Source organism: Lithobates pipiens, unplaced genomic scaffold (assembly GCF_037356315.1).
Source record: "Lithobates pipiens isolate NorthernLeopardFrog02 unplaced genomic scaffold, aLitPip1_a1.2 Scaffold_8, whole genome shotgun sequence".
NCBI classification, from domain to species: domain Eukaryota; kingdom Metazoa; phylum Chordata; class Amphibia; order Anura; family Ranidae; genus Lithobates; species Lithobates pipiens.
The window spans coordinates 149021112-149043803 of record NW_027507903.1 but is presented as its reverse complement, the minus strand read 5'-3'; the positions used below and the strand labels follow the sequence as shown (position 1 = coordinate 149043803).

The 22692-nt window shown below is 41.1% G+C and overlaps 1 protein-coding gene across 1 annotated transcript in view; it reads right to left on the bottom strand.

Moving 5' to 3' along the window:
- Nucleotides 1-22692, bottom strand: part of LOC143961371 (store-operated calcium entry regulator STIMATE-like) — a 129731-nt gene that overhangs the window by 74977 nt on the left and 32062 nt on the right. The window contains exon 2 of the mRNA XM_077470636.1: nt 769-817. Coding sequence (XP_077326762.1) covers nt 769-817 — 49 coding nt within the window. The remainder of the gene's footprint in view (nt 1-768; nt 818-22692) is intronic.

The following is a 22692-nucleotide window of genomic DNA, read 5'->3' as shown; positions in this document are numbered from 1 at the left end:
CAATAGGCCTTCAAGCCTTTATAAGTCCCCAAGCAAAATCAACTTGGCAAATCTCACGATTACAGGCCCGACTAATAAATATTCTGAATTCATGGGGTTAACCTATTTAACAGAGACTGATGTAAAAATCAATAGCAACTGGTAAACGCAATGAATACTATATGCTTAGAACAGGGTTACTCTCAACCTTTTTCCAGTCAAGACACCCTTTAAAATTCTGAACCCCATTTCTAAAATGTAAAAAGATAAATAAATAAAATAAACAAATAGTTGTATGCATTGTAACAGCATCCATACACATAGGAAACCCAACATCCGAGGTGATTTATTCTTTGAGAACAAATACACTTTTGCACACTGGTACTGACTAGTATTCCGGCATTTCTTATTCCTCATTATCTCTGCCCCACACATCTAACATGGCCCAATGCTGACATAGAGAAGCATGGAAGGGGGATCTCAAACAACGATAGTGTGCTGGTGCCCAATATACTCCTTTTTAACCAACGATATCAGTTCAGTGTCCAAAGTTGTAATACTGCACAATGAAAATCTGTGGCTTTGCGTATTAAAAAAGGCAGGCTGATCCACTTGCTGGCTTGGTGGCAATTTAGGGCAATATTTAGGCATTTTGCCAAGGCACCCCTGAAGAACCAAGAAGGCACCCTGGTTGAAAAAGGCTGGCTCTAGAGATAGAGATCAATAGGCACTTTCAACCAGTTAGCCAGTATACATTTTAAAAAAAAAAGGGCAAATTAATATACTCACCAAATTCTCCAGGGGCGTCTCCATTCCTTTGGCTCCCTCCAGCGTTTTACTGAAAAAGAACACAATAAATTATACATTAAAAATGCCTGCTTTGCCCATCTAACAGAATTTCTTCGTACAACAGAACCCCGGGGCTGCTGGAGTTTTTTTTGTGTTACAGAGAGATTAAAACACTTGTTGGCAGCCAACTCTTTTTATACCTCTAAGATCAGTGTGCTGCTAAGGAGATGCTCGATAACAAGTGGTTACTTAAAAAAAAAAAAAAAAAAAAATTGGTATTACAAATGCCAGATACATATTCATATTAAAAACCAGCACTGAGCACAGCTATTAACTACATAAAAAATATCAGGAATAAAAACCCTACTTTAACCGGTTCCCGACCAGCGCACGCCGATGTACGTCGGCAGAATGGCACGGGCAGGCATATTGGCGTACAGGTACATCCAATCTTCAATGCCGCCCTGCCATCGCGAGCAAGCCGCCGGCGGCACGCTCGTGTGCCGGTCGGGACCCCGTGAGTCCAGTTGCGGGTCCCGCGGACTTGATCGCCGCGGGCATACCCGTGATCGTCTCACGGGGCGGCTGAATGGAGGAAATGCCGTGTAAACAGCATTTCTCCATTCTGCCTAGCAACTAGTGACGCTGATCTCTGCTCTATGTGATTGGAGCAGAGATCAGTGTTCACTAAATGAAAGCCCAACCCCTCACAGTTAGTAACACCCCTAGGAACACTTAACCCCTACACTGCCACCCACTGGTTAACCCCTTCACTGCCAGTGTCATTTACACAGGAATCACTGCATTTATATAGCAGTGATTACTGTAGAAATTACAATGGTCCCAAAAATGTGTCAAAAATGTCCGATGTGTCCGCCACAATGTCTCAGTCACAATAAAAAATCGCTGATCACCGCCATTACTAGTAAAAAAAAAAAAAATTATTAATAAAAATGCCATAAAACTATCCCTATTTTGTAAATGCTATAACTTTTGCGCAAACCAATCAATAATCGCTTATTGCGTTTTTTTTTACCAAAAATATGTACAAGAATACGTATCGGCCTAAACTGAGGGAAAAAATTTAATTTTATATATTTTTGGGGGATATTTATTATAACATCATAAGCGCAAAAAATAAAAACCGCAGAGGTGATCAAATACCACCAAAAGAAAGCTCTATTTGTGGGAAAAAAAGACGTCAATTTTGTTTGGGAGCCACGTCGCACGACCGCGCAATTGTCAGTTAAAGCGACGCAGTGCTGAAACGCAAAAAGTGGTCTGGTCTTTGACCAGCAAAATGGTCTGGTCTGTAAGTGGTTAAAGACTTGTTCATACCAACCCATACACTAAAGCCCCATAAACACTATCAGTTTTTCTGCTGAATTTTTCCTTCAGGTTTACCAAAACCATGTAGTGCAAGGGCCTGCCTTTGTATTGTATTGCATACAAATTGAAACTCCTAAGGTTTGACCTCATATTATATGGTTTTGGTAAATCTGAAGGAAAAACTCAGCAGAAAATGATAGTGTGTATGGGGCATACACCACATTCAGGCTGGTGTCCACTGTGCAGGAGCCATGTTATGCTTTGTTTTTTTCTTAAAGTGTCACACAACAGCACTTCAATTAGCCCTATCACCCATAACTCATTGCAACATGCTGCGGTGTGGTGAGTTTTGCTACGTTAAAAAAAAAATATATATATATAAAAATAACCATGTCTGCATTTTTATCCAACACAGTCCAAATGAACGTAGTGTTGTAATGTGAACAGGGCACACACAAAAAAATAACAATAAAACAGATTCCCCCATCCACACAATCCTCCATGCTGTGCTATTGTACTCTTCCACTGCCAGAATACACTGATCAGTGCTACAGGCGATTCAAAGGAATTAACATTTTCCAACATCCCGTTTGACAAAGTAAATTCAATAAGAGCAAACCTAAGGCAAACAGGAGAAAAGCAAGAGAAAAACACCATTTAGTGGCCCACAGATGGATACAAATTTTGATCCATCTATGGGAGTTCCGGCTCAACAGAAGTCAAATAGATTTATGTCAAATGGGACAAGGGAAAATCTTTCAATTGATCAGCGGCTGTAGCATTGATCTGTGTATTATGACGGTGGAGGTGTCCCGCTGTCAGAATACATTAGCACAGCTAATGGCAGTTCCATCTATGGCAGTTCCGGCTTGACAGAAGTCAAACAATAGATTTATGTTTTTATGTCAAACAATGGATTTATGTCGATATGGACTAGGGAAAATCTTTCAATTGATCAGTGGCTGCAGCCAATCAGCTGCAGCATTGATCAGTGTATTATGACAGTGCAGGCATCCCGCTGTCAGAATACATTAGCACAGCAGAAAGGATTCCTCATCTATCCCACTAGTGTGGATTGGGAATCTGTTAATTTTTTATTTTTTTTTCCATCATTTGATCAAAAAAAATAAAAATAAAAATCCTATATGACCGGCCTTTCTGTGCACTAAAGAATACAAGCACTTTCAGCACTTATTCCGTACTCATCTCTGAATCCTGATTGAAGAAGTTTTTTTTGCAAGGGAGATTTGCTAATTACCCAGAATTTCACACACAGTGATCTACAGACTGGAAGGAGATTCACATAATTCTCTTCACACAGCAGCTGCGCCCATCCAGCACTAGAGGAAACTAAAAAGAAGAGGAGTGATGACGTTTTTAACGGCATAAACCATTAACCCGTTTCTCTTCTAGTGGCGGCTGAAAATAGCTGCTGGAGAAGAGATGATGGAATTACAGACTTCTGGAGGTTCACGTGTCTAAAACTCAAGTTTTACCTGCAAAACCAACGACACATAAGGGTAAAAAGGATATCTACTGCAATACGGGCATTATTTAAATGGAGACAATCATTGTTTAGAGTTTTATTTTAATAATCTGAGGGTTTGCCAGATTTTCAAATCCATTGTATGGTCTTCATTTTACAAATAAACATTTAAAACACTCATGACAATGGTTTTGCAAAGCATTCCAGCTTACCTAAAGAGAGGAGCAGCAGGTTTTCCTTTTGCCACTGTATCAAAGGAAGAGAATGCCCCGAGAAGAGTGTGTGTGTGTGTGTGTGTGTGTGTGTGTGGGGTGAACCAATTGGTTGACATATTATTAAAAAGGTACTTATATAGCGCCGTCAATTTACACGGCGCTTTACATATACATTGTACATTCATATCGGTCCCTACCCTCAAGGAGCTTACAATCTAAGGTCCCTAACTCAAATTCATACACTAGGGCCATTTTAGCACAGGGAGAACATGCAAACTCCAGGCTGGTAGTGTCGTCGTTGGGATTTGAACCAGCGACCCTTTTTACTGCTAGATTCATCTGTGTGCATACATTGGTACATTGCACCCCTACTCTTAAAAAAAAAAAAAAAGTGTCAAAAATAAAAACAGTTTTTTACAATGTCCCCCAAAGAAAATCCAGCATCAATCACGATGAATGCCGCTGCCCTCCAAAAAAAAAAAGAAACAAAAAGAAAAAGGCCTCTGTACCTGACAGCTCCACCGCTTTCCGCCGCTAAATAAAGTAAGGGTGGGGCACCCATTGATGTCACTGTGTGGCCCCACCCCTTGTGTTGTTATCGAATAAAGCATGCGGCAGTTTTCATCGTGATTGATACTGGATTTACTTTGGGAGACATTATTTTTAAAAAAACAAAACAAAAAAGACTTGTCAAAAACTGTTTGTTTTTATTTATTTTTTACACTTTTTTGGTGAATGAGTGGGGGTACAATGTATCCCTACCCATTCACATGGGGGGGGCAGAATCTGGGGGTCCCTTCCAGATTCCGATAAACCCCCAGCCGACAGACCCCCACAACCACCGCCCATAGTTGTGTGGAATAAATCTCACATTTAAGAGGTTTTGTAATGCTTTTTTTCTATTACAAGGAATATTTACATCCCTTGTAATAGGAATAAAAGATGACACCTTTTTTTTTTTTTTTTTTAAATAAAAAAATGAAATCAATAAAAAATTTAAAGCACCCTGTCCTGCTGACCTCGCACGCAGAAGCAGTGTTCAAATTACACATGTGAGGTATCACTGCGATCATTAGACCAATAATTCTAGTACTAGACCTCCTCTGCAACTCAAAACTGATAACCTGTAGACATTTTTAAACGTCAGCTATGAAGATTTTTAAAGTTTGTCACTATTCCCCAAGCGGGCGCAATTTTGAAGCATGACATGTTGGGTATCAATTTACTCAGCTTAACATTATATTTCACAATATAAAAAAAATTAGGCTAACTTTACTGTTGCCTTATTTTTTAATTTAAAAAAAGTGTATTCTTTCCCAAAAAATTGCGTGTGGAGACTGCTGCCCAAATACAGCGTGACAAAGTATTGCAACGACCGCCATTTTACTCTCTATGGTGTCTGAAAAAAAAATATATATAATGTTTGAGGGGTTCTAGCAAGGAAAATGATTTTAACTTGTAAAACACCAAATCTCAAAACGAGGCTCTGTCTTTAAGTGGTTAAGGACGCTGGTGGCCGCAGTTCCTAAAATTTGTGTAGCTGACCTGCCAGTTCCCATCAGAACTAAATTTAAATCACAGCCGAGTCACTACTTTTGAAATTTGCACTGAAAATGGACATGAAAAAAATATAATAATAAAATCGCACTGCACATGTGTGAACCCAGTCGCGTTGGCAAATGCTCTACCGCTACACCACCACGATAGTAAAAATAGGTATTGGTAATTGGTATTGGTGAGCGCTTGGTCTTAAACTGGTATCAATGCATCCATAATTTATACTTTTTTTTTTCTTAAGATGGTTACCATGATGATAATTTATTTAGGGTATAATACCCCTCAGTTCTTTTAATAAGGGGGTTCATTTGCTGTACCTTTTTGTAGCTAACCCTTTTAGATTGCAAGCTCTTTAGAGAATAAATCTTATACATGTTGTGTTATTAATTTACGATGTTGTACCTGCATGGCCTCATGTTCCTGTGGCAGGATTTATATACAGGTACTGTATTGTAAAATTTTGGTATTATAACTATAATAAACAGTAAAAAGCTGTTAGGCAATAAAATTTGTGGATTCTCATTGCATTGTTTAGCTACGAATGCTCAAACTGGGAAAAGTTTTTTTTTGCATATTGAGATAAATACTAATTTGTTACTTTGAATTTTTTGCCATCAAAAATCAGAGTATTGCATCATTTGTGAAAACTTACAGTGCAAGCCAGTATCTTTTTGAACCTTTTGCATATTATGATTTGCAACTACATCAGTATATTATTTTCTATGTGGTTTTAAGCAGGTAGAATCCCTTCTAAAAATGCACAGTATGCATTCAGCCCAGTCACCAGCGCATTGCATAATGTATGTTTTCCATGTCAATGTATGCATAACCTTAGCCACCCTGGATCTTTGCCTTGTGACCTAGAAAAGGTTTTGTTTTCTTTACATGACCTTGTTCTAATCCTTAAACATTTTTAAAAGGCACATTAAATGTAGGTCTATTTTAATGTACAACGTGTAAATTAGCAGGTCAATAATATATCTTTATCTACTTAAAACTGGCTTTTTTTTTTTTTTTAGGAGTCTGTTCATTACCAAAAATTCAATGCTGGTTAAACTTTCGCACAGCAAGTTTAAAAAATCAAGCCGAAATGGGAACAGGGACATGGATGGTGCAAGGTGGCCACAGACACATGTTTTATCCATGATGACCTCCATGTTTCTAGGAACCTGAGGTCCGCCCCACATCGATCTGTTTTGTGATCTCTTCAGCTGCAGTTATAAAGTTCAGAAAATTGGTAGTTTTAAACTTCTAAAACGTAAGAAAATGCTCAGGGTGCCTTCCTCTTTTTCCTTCACAGATATAACCATGCCCTGTAAGGGGATATGAACAAGTGGCAATCAGAAAAATTAAATACATTTCTGGAAGGTCGAAATATACCGGCACATACAGCCACACTCTGATGGTTATGGAAAGACGTAGAAATTGAAAATTGCTTTCAACCAAAATACACTTCTTTATTTTATTTTTTTTGTGAAATACTCATTCAGTAAATACAGACAATCACTATATAATTTTATACATCAGTGCACGTTATCTACACCTCTACAAAAATTGGTTTCAAAGGCTAGGAATATGTTCTATTTATATTTGAAACAGATGAAAGCCTTTCCTTTCTCCCCTCTTTCCATTTGCTTCTAATGAGTAGTACATGTTAGTTGTGATCATGTTTTCTGCTCTAAGAACACTACAAGTCCCAGTGTCCCTAGGCCATCTGAGAAGTGATCAACAGTGAGACCATGGTGATTGAACGAAGACACTCTCTAATTGGAAGTTGGATCACATGAGTTAAAAAAAAAAAAAAAAACGCAATAGCTAACATTGTAACAAACTATGGTAGTTAAAAATCTCCATAGGCGACACTTACATTTTTTTTTTTTTACAGGTTACCTGTTTAGAGTTAGAGGAGTTCTAGCGTGAGAAATATTGCTCTAGCTCCAACAATCGTGGCGATACCTCACATGTGTGGTTTGAACACTGTTTACATGTTTGGGCGTGACTTGCGTATGTCTTCGCTTCTGCGCGCGAGCTCAGAGGAACAGAGCGCTTTCATTTTTTCTTTTCTTATTTATTTTACTTTTTATTTTTACACTGTCCCTTTAAATTTTTTTCTTGATCACTTTTATTCCTATCATAAGGCATGTAAACATCCCTTGTAATAAAAATAGGCATGACCGGGCCTCTTTATTGAAAGATCTGGGGTCCAAAATACCTCACGTTTACATTTAAAAGCAAAAAAATAAAAATAAAATATCACCCCTTTAAGGTTGGAAGGCAGAAGTGAGGTCAGACATCGCTCCTCTCCTCCAAGGGCATAGAGCCAAGTGGGGGCTATCTTGCCCTCACTCAGCTTCTTGCCCAGCCACGGATCGGATTGGCTAACCTACGGGTCTAGTAAACCCAGAGATGACCGGGAAGCGGGGGCAGGTCTCCTGCCACTTATAAAAGTGATCCCTTGGTGATTCCGCTGCTGGTACCACTTCTATTAGATGCCAAATGACCTGCAGCACAAAAAAATACAGGAGGTAATGCCAGCTAGCCCCCCTGGCGGTATTCCCGAGTCTGGCTCGGGGTGAAAATTTTGTACTATTAGCGGTAACCCTGAGCCAGACTCGGAACCGCAACGCTGGATCCAGGAAGAGCTTACTTACTTTGTCCCCTGGATCCAGAGATGTCCCCCCCACTGTACGAGCGAGCCGTCCTCCGCTTGATGTATCACATCGCCGGGCTCCATTCCCTGCGAGCGTTCAAAAAGTAAAACCCACACTATACATACAGTATAATGTAATCTTACAGATTACATTACTGTATGTAATTATTTCACATCCCTTTTGTCCCTAGTGGTCTGTCCAGTGCTCTGCATGCAGTTTTATATTATAAAAACTGTTCTTTCTGCCTGGAAACTGGAGATTGTCCATAGCAACTAAAAAGGGCCCCTTTTACATCAAAAGTGGTTTTAGACCAGCTAGAAAACAGCGTTAATAAATTGGAATCACTCGAAGAATTGAGCAATAGCAATTTATGGGGAGATCCGTCATCAAATACTGAAAAGTAATGACAGTGACAATTCTGCCACTGAGCAAAATTCAGTGTTTTTGATTTGATTAGATTATTGAATATTTTTTATTATTATATTATTATTTGGTATAATTATTTATTATATTATAATTTATGATTTCATTTTTCAAACTTGATCATACCCGGGATGTTTACTAGACTCTGGTTTGGACAGATTTAAGCGAGTTATTCCTAAGAATTACAGGCCTACAATATAAAACGCCAAATTTCCATGCAAAATAATTGTACCGTTTCAGCACCTAAAGTCTGAAATAATCATACCGCCAGGGAGGCTAGCTGCTGCCATGACAAGGGTATTTGGTATTTAATGTTGAATTAATGATGTAAATGCACTGTGGGCGGTCTGCACACTGGGCTTAAAAAAAATAAACAAAAAAAAGACCAGCTTCCTTGGCATAAAAAAAATGCTCATATAGAGCATTTTTTTGTACAAAGTTTAGACGAGTTTAGCATTTTTTTCTGCCAATAAGCTCCAATTAGAAACACAAACCAGAAGGTTTTTTTGCCTCTAAACGCTGAGCTCAAAATATGCCTGTAATCGTCCTAATGGGCATGGACACACAGGATAACATTGAGCTGCTTCTACAGGCAAAACACACAACTGCATGGAGCCTAATACTCATATTTTGCGATTTTACCTGCCAACGATTTGTTATGTTTGCCAGCAATTAGTAATATTCACAACAAAACAAATGGACCAGCGCTCAATGGGTTACTAAGTAAAATAAGTCTCACAGCAGGTAATAGAATATATATAATTCTGATTTAATGGGTGAAAAACATAAAATCCAGTCCTGTTTTCAAACAGGGAGGAATGTAGGTAGACAGAAAAATGTATAAAAAGCTTACAGTTAAACCGAAGATCTAGAGAACAATGAGGAGCTGATGTTATTGGGGTATGCAGAAAACCTTGCAACACGGGGGGGGGGGGCGCACAAATACCCCTGCTGCACTACAGCCAAATGTGAAACTCACTCACCAGCATGTGGAAGAAGGGTTGACCTTACTAGAGGAGGAAGCGTGGGTGGCCATCAGCGGGAGGATGGAAAGCCGGACTGCAAGATGCAGATATTTGGAATGTCAGGTCCGTTGGTGTTCTGACAGAGAGAGAAATGCCGCGATGCTGCAGTGTAAATCTCCACAACGCTGCAGTGTAAAAACTGCAGCTCTTGTGGGATGTTCCTGGTCTGCAGTGGTCAGGACTTACCAAAAGTGGTCGAAGGAAGGAAAACCTGTGGATCATTGATTCACGTGGGGAGCAAAGGCTGGTCTGTGTAGTCTGATCCAATAGAAGAGCTTCTGTAGCTCAAATTGCTGAAAGTTTTTGCCGGTTCCAATAGAAAGGTGTTAGAAGACACAGTGCCTCCGTTTTTTTTTGTTTGGGGCTGTGTAGCTGCAGACCGGTCAAGGTGCCCATGCCCTGTCCACAGCCAAAAGCACAGACAGTACAATGGGCACATACAGCAAGTATCATAACTGCACCACAGAGCAATAAAAGAAGGTGGCCTGATCTGATGAATTCAAGAATGGTTTGAAGAACACAGTGAGTTTGAGATGTTGACTTGTCCTCCAAATTCTCCAGATCTCAATCCAATCGAGCATCTGTGCGATGTGTGGGAAAAACAAGTTTGATCCACAAAGGGCCCAACCTGGCAACATACAGTACATAAAGGTTTTGCTACGGACATCTTCATGTCAGATATGACATCTTCATGCCAGGTACAAAAGTACATATTTAGCTTATCTTTTTCCAATTAAGACAAGACTTTTCTGATTGGAGAAGCATCACAGTCTTTACCTTATCCAATCATAGAATGCCTTCTATTTAATGGAAAAAAATACAAGGCGTTCTTTGAAAGGCAGCTAAGTGAGAAACCCTATGTGAGCAGTGTGCAGAGGGTAAGCTGCTCGCACAAAACCCAAGCAGAATCCAGAAGATTGTGGCCATTGCTGTAGTAGCACCAACTACTACAGTAATTTTCAGCTTCCCCAGTGGCCCATCATATATGAGATATGCATGCTTTACAATACGCCAAGTTGGTTCATTGTAAGAATGCAATACAGATCATTCCTGGAGTTCAGCTTTAAGATTTACATACTGGAACCAAAAAAAGTGGTTGTAAATATATATATATATATATATATACACACACACATACACACACACACACACACACACATACACCCAGTAGTGATTAGTCATGGGTAATAAACCGAGTTTAACCTCTCTGGCAGTATGATTATGTCAGAGTTTTGCGTCTCAAAGCGGTACAATTGTTTTCCATAGAAATTTGGCGTTTTATATTGTAGGCCTGTAATTCTTAGGAATAACTCACTTAAATCTGTCCAAACAAGAGTCTAGTAGACATCCCGGATGTGATAACGTTTGAAAAAAATCATAAATTACAATATAATAAATAACTATAAAAAATAATAATATAATAATAATAATAAAATGTATTTCCCCACGATTCACTATCGCTCAATTCTGCAAGTGTTCCAATTTACTATCGCTGTTTTCTAGCTGGTCTAAGCCCTTGTACACACAGTCGGAGAATCCTTTGGAACGTGTCCTATCGGACCGTGTTGTCGGATAATCCGACTGTGTGTGGTATGCATCGGACTGATTCCGTCGAAATATCCGTCGGACCCAATTTTCCAACTTGTTGGAAATATTTTCCGACCAACTGGTTCGATCAGACATACTCCGATCATGCTTTTAATCGGACCAAGTGCCACGCATGCTCAGATCAAATTCCTACATCAAAGCTATTGGCTACTAGCCTGAACGTAGTCCCATCGTAACGAAATTACGTCATCACGTTCTGAATGATCGGATTTTTCGACAACTTAGTCCGACCGTGTGTATGCAACAGTTTCGGACAAGATCTGACGGACAAAATCCAACGGATTTGGTTGTCGAAATCTCCGACCGTGTGTACAGGGGCTAAAACCACTTTTGACGTAAAAGGGGCCCTTTTTAGTTGCTATGGACAATCTCAAGTTTCCAGGCAGAAAGAACAGTGTGTATGTATATATATATATATTATATATAGACAAAAGGGATGTGAAATGATTTCATACAGTACTATAATCTGTAAGATTACACTGTACAGGTTATGAATTTTAAATTTTTTGAATTTGCCACCTTTCTCCGTCCCTGTGCATCGCGGCGCTTGTAGGCAATGTAGCCCGGCACACAGGACATCGGGGCAGAGGACAGGGCCCGCAGACACAGCAGGGGAGACATCGCAGGATGCTGGGCATATGGTAAGTACACTGCGCCAGGATCCTGCAATGCAATTCAGAGTGTGGCTCGGGGTTACCGCTAATCGTACTGAAATTTAACCCCGAGCTATGCTCGGGAAAATCGCCAGGGAGGTTAAACAAATTCTCCTACATAAGTTGTACCCGTTTAGCTGCAGCGGCCTTTTTTCTACATCTATTTAAAGTGTAGAAATTACACAGAATCTCTGAGTTCTAAGAAGCACGGGGCTAGGAGGTGAAGTTATATTCAGTAGAGACTCCCCTCCCTCCTCCGCCACACAGTAGACATGTGCGATTAGTTTAGTAGGAAACGAAAATTCGTACAAATTTTCGGAAATTCGTACATTCGTACGAATCCGAAATACGAATTTTTATGCATACGAATTCCGTACGAAATACAAAATTTCGTTTATGAATTTCAGATCCAAATTCATAATGAAAATTCGTAATTGTTACGAAAAGTTAGATTCGTAAAACTTAAAAGTTTTACAAATCTAACGAAAATCCAAATTGGATTTTGTACACGAAATACTATTTTTTTTTTGTACGAATCGGAATGAAACAAAACTAATTTTTTTGACAGCACCCACTCCCCTGTCACCATTTTTCTCTTGGTGTCAGGAAAACTGGTCAAAAAATATTATTGCTTATAAGAGTGGAATGAGGCAGCAGACAGAAACGACACTTGCTGCTCTGGATTGAGACAAATACACACCATAGACCGATATGATTTGTTCATATTTCATGTTTGAAGTTTACAACCACTTTAACCATTTAAGCCCCGGACCATTTTGCTGGCCAAAGAACAGAGCACTTTTTGCGATTTGGCACTGCGTTGCCTTAACTGATAATGGTGTGGTCATGGGACGTGGCTCCCAAACAAAATTGATGTCCTTTTTTTTCCCCCAAAAATAGAGCTTTCTTTTGGTGGTATTTGATCACCTCTACGGTTTTTATTTTTTGCGCTATAAACAAAAAAAGATCGACAATTAAAAAAAAACGCATTATTTTTTACATTTTGCTATAATAAATATCCCCCAAAAATATATATAAAAAAGTTTGCCTTCCACAGTTTAGACCGATATGTATTCTACATATTTTTGGTGAAAAAAAAAAATCCCAATAAGCATTTATTGATTGGTTTGTGCAAAAGTTATAGCCTTTACAAAATAGGGGATAGTTTTCTGGCATTTTTATTAATAATTTTTCTTTTTTTACTAGTAATGGCGGAGGTCAGCGATTTTTATTGCGACTGCGACATTATGGCAGACACATCGAACATTTTTGGGACCACAGTCATTTATACAGCAATCAGTGCTATACAAATTCACAGATTCCTGTGTAAAGGACACTGGCAGTGAAGGGGTTAACCACTAGCGGGCAGTGTAGTGGTTATGTCCCGGGGAATGATTCTAACTGTGGGTGGCGTGACTACGCGTGACACGTCACTGATCTCTGCTCCCGATCACAGGGTGAAGAGATCAGTGACACTGTCACCAGGCAGAACGGAGAGATGCTTGTTTACATTAGCATCTCCCCATTCTTCCTCTCCGTGAGGCGATCGCGGGTATCCCCATGGACATAGAGTCCGTGAGACCCGCGACCCGACTCAGGCCGCCTCTTAAAGGGCAACGTACAGGCACATTAGTTTTCCTGTACTAGCCCTTCTGCCGACGTATATCGGTGTGAGGAGGTTGGCAAGCGGTCAATGGTTTTAAAGAAGCTGCTCAAGAAGCTTTACAAATACTTAGCAAAAGGGCTTGACTGGGGACTGATATTTGTGCTTGGAGCATTTCTGGCGGGGAGCATGAGATGTTTAATAAAGACATTAAATATCTGGTAATATAAAAGAATATACAGAGATCAACTTTATAATAAAATGTCAGATTACCAAACCTCAAAGTTTTTTTTATATTTTTAAGGATTTCATTGCTTGTTAAATTCACTCATCAATAATGTAGCATTTCCTAATGTTCCAGTATAGGGATGGGTGGAACACGGGTGGTCAGAGAAGTAGCTCTCTTCGGTTAAGACCCACTATAAGGCTTTTGGTAGAGCTTGCAATAATACTTGGGGAACGTGATTTCCCATGGGTTCCTAATCGTGATACCCTACAATGTTCGAATGAAAAGTAGGTAGGACAAATAAGCTATTTTATTGTTAGGTAGAAGTCAATGGGTTCCTTATAAACTAACCACTGAGTGAAGGACTACAGTAAAACCTTGGTTTGAGAGCATTTTGCAAGACAAGCAACATTTTAAAATAAAGTTTGGCTTGATATACAAGCAGCGTCATGTCACAACTGAGTATAAAAGAGAAGAGAGGCACCTCTAAGTGTAGCAACATGGTTACATTTAATGAAGGTAACCCATATTGCTACACTTTAGAGGCGCCTCTCTTCTCTTTAATAGTCTGTAGCTCCTGCTGGATTTTACTCATTTTACTAATCTCCTTGAGGAGGCTTCCATTTGCGTATGGACATTTTATAGTTACCCAACCTGATCACATTGCTATAATCTTTTTACATGGACTAGAAACTGAAGAACCTATGAATAAATGGCCGTAGGACGAATCATTTGAGTTCCCATGATTTCTTATGGGGAAATTTGCTTTGATATACAAGTGCTTTGGATTACAAACATGTTTCTGGAATTAATTATGCTCGCAATCCAAGGTTTTACCATTTTGTTTTTTCAACTATTGGTTAGGCGGTACAGTGGTGTAGTGGTTAGCCCTCTCACCTAGCAGTAAGAAGGGGCATTGGTTCAAATGCCAACCATGACACTACCTGCCTGGAGTTTGCAACATCTCCCTGTGCCTGTGTGGGTTTCCTCTAGTTACTCCGGTTTCCTCCCACACTCCAAAGACATGCAGGTAGGTTAATTGGCTTCTGTCCAAAATTGTCCCTAGTATATGAATGGGGACTTTAGATTGTGGGCTCCTTGAGGGTAGGGACTGATGTGAGTGTGTAATGTACAGGGATAGGGACAATTGTAGACACTCACGCAGGTTGAACTGGATGGACTGGTGTCTTTATTCAACCTTACTAACTATGCAACTATGTTTTAAATAACTTTATCCTAATAGAGAATTTCTATGTTTCAGACTACTTTTCATAAAAAATAAACTCATTGTGCATGGCTTAAGAACTAAATCAGTGTAAAAACATGTTAACCTGACTGATAAATTGCAGACTCCAGGGTGAAGCTACAAATAAGCGCTTGCTGAAAGAAACGCAGATAAATGAATGAATAAATGAACAAATAAACTCAAAGAAAGCATAGGCAGAGTCAGCCAAATCTTCAGCTCAATACTGACATCTAGTGGTAAGTTAGAGAACTTAAATAGTTATTACTAGATTTTACACTTTTGTTACTTTTATGGCCCGTACACACGATCAGAAAATCAAACGAAAAATACCGTATGATAATTTGACCGTTCGTACACAAATTTCGAGAGAGTCGATCCTGACACGATACGATACCAGATTGTACGATTTTCATTTAATCAGTACAGTTATCGTTCAAAAAGACATCATAAATACACTACAACACATTACAGCACATCAACATTTTTTATTCAATCGTTGTGTAATTTTAGTAAACTCTTCATGTTCAATATGAGATTAGCATGCAAGGAAAAAAAAAAATAAATGGGCGATCATTCGTCCGATAATCTCATTGCGTGTACCAGGCATTAGTCAAAATAAACCAGAAATGTTGTAAAAGCAAAGAAAAAAATAGAAATAGATAGTATCAAGCAGGTGTACTATTTTTTGATTCAGTGTGTATTTATAAAGCAGAACTGTTTACAATTTACAACAGAGAGCAAGTTACTCCAAATTGAGTGTTTGATCACTGTACTAACTCCACGTAGATGTACTGAGTGGGGGATAACCTACTGTGTAGGCAGTCCACAGAGGAGGGAGTTGCAATAGTTGGGAGTGAGAGATAACCAGAGTTAAGCGTGGTCCACACTACTAGTATTTTTTTATTTTTTTGTTTTTGCTTAACCCAGCAGGGCTAAAAAAAAAAAAAAGTGACAGGAGGTAGTTGTCAAGGGTTACTCCCAGAAATTTGGTGGAGTTTATGATGAAACATTCGTTCCCGTAGTAAAACATTCCAGCATCAGAGCGCTTCTTAGCTTTGCAGCCAGGAAGGGCATGCAAGTGAAACACCTAGACGTTAAAACGGTTTTCCTATAAGGAGACATTAAGGAAGACCTTTACATGGAGCAACCACCAGGGTTTGAGCAACGAGACAACATTATGTGTAAACCTCAGAAGAGCATCTATGGTCTTAAGCAATCTGCAAGGATGTGGAATGAGAAAGTGAACAAAGTACTTACCAGAGAGGGATTCTCAAGAAGTAAAGCAGACCCGTCTCTACTCCAGGAATCAAGACGACAGATGGATATACATCCTTACCTTATCTATGTTCATGACATAACTTGTTTTGAACAATAAGGGGATTACAATCGGATAGTTCATAAGCTGAAATTGTGAAAAGAGCTAGAGAATATTAGCTAAATGACAATCAAAGAAAAACACAGTGCTACAAAGAGCTAGGAGGGTGCTGCTCACCCCAAGTAGATACAGATAAAACCAGTTCCCCCACAAACGGGGCTTCTATTACTGTCTCTTGCTGCCTAAAAACCCCGTTTGTGGGGGAACTGGTTTTATCTGTATCTACTTGGGGTGAGCAGCACCCTCCTAGCTCTTTGTAGCACTGTGTTTTTCTTTGATTGTCATTTAGACTGGGTGAAAAAATTCGTTCTCCTCTTTTTTTCCTCGTTCTCTTCTTTTCTTTTCTTTTTCTGTTTGAGTGCCTACACTTTCACTGTTTCCACCAGTCCACTGTTCATCACTCCTTTTTCTTTTTCCCCATCCCCCTCCTTCCTTGTTGTTATGGCTTACACAGCAGCACTCATCAACACATTCACTCATTTTTGCCTTTCCCTTCCCCCTCTCCCCTTTTTCCTAGGCACTTTAGATACTTCCAGGCATGGTTCCCTTTTTTCTCCTTCCTTTCTTTTTTAGAAAGCACCTTACATGGATATTTGGATAATTGGGGGTGCACATATATATAATTCTTGGTATACATAATGAGGTTATGATAGTATTAACCTCATACCACGTATGCACCCCATGTTTCCAATATTAAATAATCCTTGTCTTTAATTTTTTGCCTGTTGTTGGGATTTTGCTGCAGGTGTTACCCACCGTATCATCGCGGTACCCTTACTCGCACCTACCCCCCGGATTCTTATTTTTTCTGGGGGGCAAGGCATTTGTGTGACCTCCCGCGAGTCACGTCAGTGGGCTTGTGACGCTGTCTCCTCTTCCTCCTGACGGTCCGGCGACACATATGGACCAGGTACCACTCCAGTTGCGTAAAGGAAATTGGGACATTGCCCTCTGGGGGAATTCTATCCGAAGTACTATAATCCACCCTACCTACCTGGAAGTACATCATCGGGTAAACCATATTAAATCAATATTGGGTATCCCCAACATGCATAACACCGGATTTATTTATTCAGTGTAACCTTGTCTTTCTTTTAACAGACTATCATCTCTGAAGAAGACCCCTTCTGGGGTTGAAACGCGTCAGATTCATGCTTTCACTGTTATTAACCTATACAGTGTAACATATAGCTAGATTCATGTTTTCACTGCTACTAACCCATACAGTGTAACATATAGCTGTGTCTGTTAATATACTTCCATGTGACATTATATGTACCTTATACACATGATTTTGTCTGTTATACAAATGTTCAGGTGAAGCTCATGTTTGTTTTTACCAAATAATATTAAAATACCTTTTATACTACTTCTATTGGCTTCTATTACTGTCTCTTGCTGCCTAAAAACCCCGTTTGTGGGGGAACTGGTTTTACGAGAATATTAGCTAATATCTGGGAATCCGAATAAAGAGAGAAGATGGAAGTTATCTTCTCAACCAATCTCAGAAAATCACCAAAATCTTGGAACAATTTCATATGCAAGATGCAAAGGAAGTAAAAACTCCTATGGAATCAGGCTATCAAAAGAAGCAGAAAACTTGCTACCCAACAATGACATGAATAGCAGAGCAATCGGTAAGCTGCTATATGTTACCACTGTGACAAGACCAGACATAGCCGCAGCAGTGGGCATACTATGCAGAAAAGTCACACCTTCCTATCAGCGTGACTGACTCCCGTGAGTCTCCTGCATTTGGCTGCGGGCTCCCGAACACCTGCTAAGCGCAGGGCGATCTCAAGGCTGGGTCCCTCACTTGGCTACAGACAGAGCAGCCCAAGCGCCCATATGGAAGATGGCCAATCTGTCTGTGGCTGAGCGACAGACGCTGCGAGCTGAGGCCAGGGGAGGGGGGGGGGGGTAGTGGGGATTGGGGGGTCAACAGCCCATAGTGCGGAGGCAGAGAGAAGACTGATCTGCAGGCTATAGCAATTAAAAGAAAAAAAAAAAGAAAAAGAAAAAACTTTCCCCTGTCAAGCAGACTCTTTCTCCACTTTCAGGTGCTACTGCGCAGTGATCTCATGTGTGACAAGTACATGACAGGCCCTTCTATATCAATCTGCCGGGCAGACCGGGACTGTCATGTACTTGTCGAACAGGAGATCACTGCGCAGTGGCACCCAAAAGTTTTAATTGCTACAGCTTGCAGATCACAGTCTTCACTCTGCCTTCCCTGCTAAATTGCCTGGATCGAAAAAAGTACCCATGCAGCAGGCTGGGGACAGCAGTATGGACTGCCCCCCCCCCCCCCGCCTCAACCCACCCCCTTCCTTCTGGGGAATTCTCTGACTGGGATAGCTCAACAGCCCCATTGCAGCCAGACCCCTGGACCAGCAGCCCAGCTCCCAGCTGCCAGGCCCCAGCAGCCAGACCCCTGGACCAGCAGCCCAGCTCCCAGCTCTGGCGGCACAAAGCGTGACCTCCCTGAAATGAGTTTGAAACCTCCCTAAAATTTGTTTTTGCAGGTTGGGATGTCTGCAATCCAAAACTGGTCGGATACGTGGATGCTGATTGGGCCAGGACTGCACAGACTGCAAATCCACAAGTGGATTCATCTTCCAGTATGGGGAAGGAACCATAAGTTGGTCTAGTCAAAAGCAAGCAACTGTCGCTGTATCTTCAACTGAAGTACATTGCAGCAGCACACGCATCACAAGAAGCGATATGGATTTGTCAACTTTTTGTTAACATTGTTAGACATGTCAAAAACAAGCGCCATTTCTGAAGACAACCAGGGATGTATAAAGCTTATGCAACCAGAAAGGGTCAATCCTAGGAACAAAACACATTGATGTCAAGTATCACCTACTGAGGAACAATCAAGAGCAAGGTGTTATTGACATTCAATACTGCTCGTCAGAGGAGATGTCTGCTGATGCACTCACCAAGCCTCTGTTGTGGGAACGTCAGTTATTTCCAGAAGAAGCAAAATATAATTTGACAAAGCACATACTGTTGAGAAGGTGTTGAAAGAACAGCAGCAAGTAAAGTTGCTTTAACCACTTAACCACTTGCCGACCGCCGCACGACGATGTACGTCAACAGAATGGCACGGGCAGGCATATGGGCGTACCTGTACGTCCCTGCCTTCCCGCGGGTGGGGGGCCCGATCGGGCCCCCCCCGGTGCCTGCGGTGGTCGGTATTCGTTCGGGAGCGATCCGGGATGAGGGGGTGGCCATTCATTCATGGCCACCCCCTCGCGATCGCTCCCGACGAATGGAAATGCTCCGTGACATCACTTCCTCTCCTGTAATGTAAACACAGGAGAGGAAGTGATGTAATCTCTCCTCCGTGTCGGTATTTTTCGTTCCGACACAGAGGAGAGAGGATCGGTGAGTTGCACCAACACGACACTACACAGTAGAACATGCCAGGCACACTCACACCCCCCCCCGATCACCCCCCCCAATTACCCCTGCCCCCCAGTCACAGTGACACCAATGTCATTTTTTATTTTTTTGCATTGGTGTCATTTGTGACTGTAATAACTGTTAGGGCAGTTAGGGTTAGCCCCCTTTAGTTCTAAGGTACCCCCCTAACCCCCCCAATAAAGGTTTAACCCCGTGATCACCCCCCGTCGCCAGTGTCACTAAGGCTGGGTTCACATTGCAGCGGTTTATGAGAACGGATGTGATTCGCACCGCACTGCAGTGCAAATCACATCCGATCTCTGTGCGATTCGAGTTCAGCCATACAGATAGTATGGCTGAATTTGCGTCGCACCCGCCGCAAATTCGCACGGGACCCTTTTTTTGGTCCGCAGCAGAATCGGATCGCATGGGTGTTCACACATTTCACTGACACTCCCAGCAGTTCGCATAGGGCAGTGTGAACTGCCGCCGGGAGGCATGCGATGCGGGAACCCGCCGCGGATTCATGGCGTTCCCGCATCGCTCCAGTGTGAACCCAGCCTAATAAGCGATCATTTTTCTGATCGCTGTATTAGTGTCACAGGTGACGCTAGTTAGGCAGGTAGGTATTTAGGTTCGCCGCAGCTTTTTATAGCGCCAGGGACCCCCATATACTACCGCATAAAGCCCCCTGATTGCCCCCTAGTTAACCCTTTCACCAGTGATCACCATATAACTGTTACAGGTGACGCTGGTTGGTTAGTTATTTTTTTATAGTTTCAGGGCACCCGCCATTTATTACCTAATAAAGGTTTAACCCCCTGATCACCCGGCGGGTGTCATTTGTGACTGTAATAACTGTTAGGGCAGTTAGGGTTAGCCCCCTTTAGTTCTAAGGTACCCCCCCAATAAAGGTTTAACCCCGTGATCACCCCCCGCCGCCAGTGTCACTAAGGCTGGGTTCACATTGCAGCGGTTTATGAGAACGGATGTGATTCGCACCGCACTGCAGTGCAAATCACATCCGATCTCTGTGCGATTCGAGTTCAGCCATACAGATAGTATGGCTGAATTTGCGTCGCACCCGCCGCAAATTCGCACGGGACCCTTTTTTTGGTCCGCAGCAGAATCGGATCGCATGGGTGTTCACACCATGCGATCCGAGTTTGCAGATCGCACTGCGATATGCGAACTGATCTGGGGGTGTCATTAACATTTCACTGACACTCCCAGCAGTTCGCATAGGGCAGTGTGAACTGCCGCCGGGAGGCATGCGATGCGGGAACCCGCCGCGGATTCGTGGCGTTCCTGCATCGCTCCAGTGTGAACCCAGCCTAATAAGCGATCATTTTTCTGATCGCTGTATTAGTGTCACAGGTGACGCTAGTTAGGCAGGTAGGTATTTAGGTTCGCTGCAGCTTTTTATAGCGCCAGGGACCCCCATATACTACCGCATAAAGCCCCCTGATTGCCCCCTAGTTAACCCTTTCACCAGTGATCACCATATAACTGTTACAGGTGACGCTGGTTGGTTAGTTATTTTTTTATAGTTTCAGGGCACCCGCCATTTATTACCTAGTCTCACTAGTATACCCCTAAATTTAGGGGTGTCTACTTTCCAAAATGGGGTCATTTGGGGGGGGGGTTTGTGCCATCTTGGCATTTTATGGCCTTCAAAACTGTAACGTCCTTAGAAAGCCTGAAGGCGGTGCTTGGTTTTCGGGGCCCCGTACGCGGCTAGGCTCCCAAAAAGTCCCACATATATGGTATCCCCGTACTCAGGAGAAGCAGCAGAATTTATTTTGGGGTGTTATTTCACATATGCCCATGGCATGCGTGAGCAATATATCATTTAGTGACAACTTTGTCAAAAAAAAAAAGTTTGTAATTTTCCCGCAACTTGTGGCAAAATATAAAATATTCCATGGACTCAACATGCCTCTCAGAAAATAGCTTGGGGTGTCTACTTTCTAAAATGGGGTCATTTGTGGGGGTTTTGTGCCATCTTGGCATTTTATGGCCTTCAAAACTGTAATAGGTAGTGAGGAGTGAAGTCAAATATTTACGCCCTTAGAAAACCTGAAGGCGGTTCTTGGCTTTCGGGGCCCCGTACGCGGCTAGGCTCCCAAAAAGTCCCACATATGTGGTATCCCCGTACTCAGGAGAAGCAGCAGAATTTATTTTGGGGTGTCATTTCACATATGCCCATAGCATGTGTGAGCAATATATCATTTAGTGACAACTTTGTGTAAAAAAAATAAATAAATTTTTTTTTGTCATTATTCAATCGCTTGAGGCAAAAAAATAAAATATTCAATGGGCTCAACATGCCACTTATCAATTTCCTTAGGGGGTCATTTGGGGGGGTTTTGTACTGCCCTGTCATTTTAGCACCTCAAGAAATGAGATCGGCAGTCGTAAACTAAAAGCTGCGTAAATTCCAGAAAACGTACCTTAGTTTGTAGATGTGACAACTTTTGCGCAAACCAATAAATATACAGTTATTGACTTTTTTTTTACCAAAGACATGTGGCTGAATACATTTTGGCCTAAATGTATGACTAAAATTGAGTTTATTGGATTTTTCTAATAACAAAAAGTAGAAAATATCATTTTTTTTCAAAATTTGCGGTCTTTTTACGTTTATATCGCAAAAAAAAAAAATCGCAGAGGCAATCAAATACCATCAAAAGAAAGCTCTATTTGTGGGAAGAAAAGGACGCAAATTTCGTTTGGGTACAACATTGCATGACCGCACAATTACCAGTTAAAGCAGCGCAGTGCCAAATTGTAAAAAGACCTCTGGTCATTGACCAGCAAAATGGTCCGGTCTGAAAGTGGTTAAAAACCGGGCCTATTTTTCAGATTTGGTGTTTACAAGTTAAATAATTTTTTTTATGCTAGAAATTACTTAGAATCCCCAAACATTATATGATTTTCTTTTCAGACACCCTAGAGAATAAAATGGCGGTCATTGCAATACTTTATGTGACACCATATTTGCACAGCGGTCTTACAAGCGCAATCTTTTGTGAAAAAAAATACACTTTTTTTTACTTAAAAAAATATATAAGACAACAGTACAGTTAGCCCAATTTTTTTATATTATGAAAGAT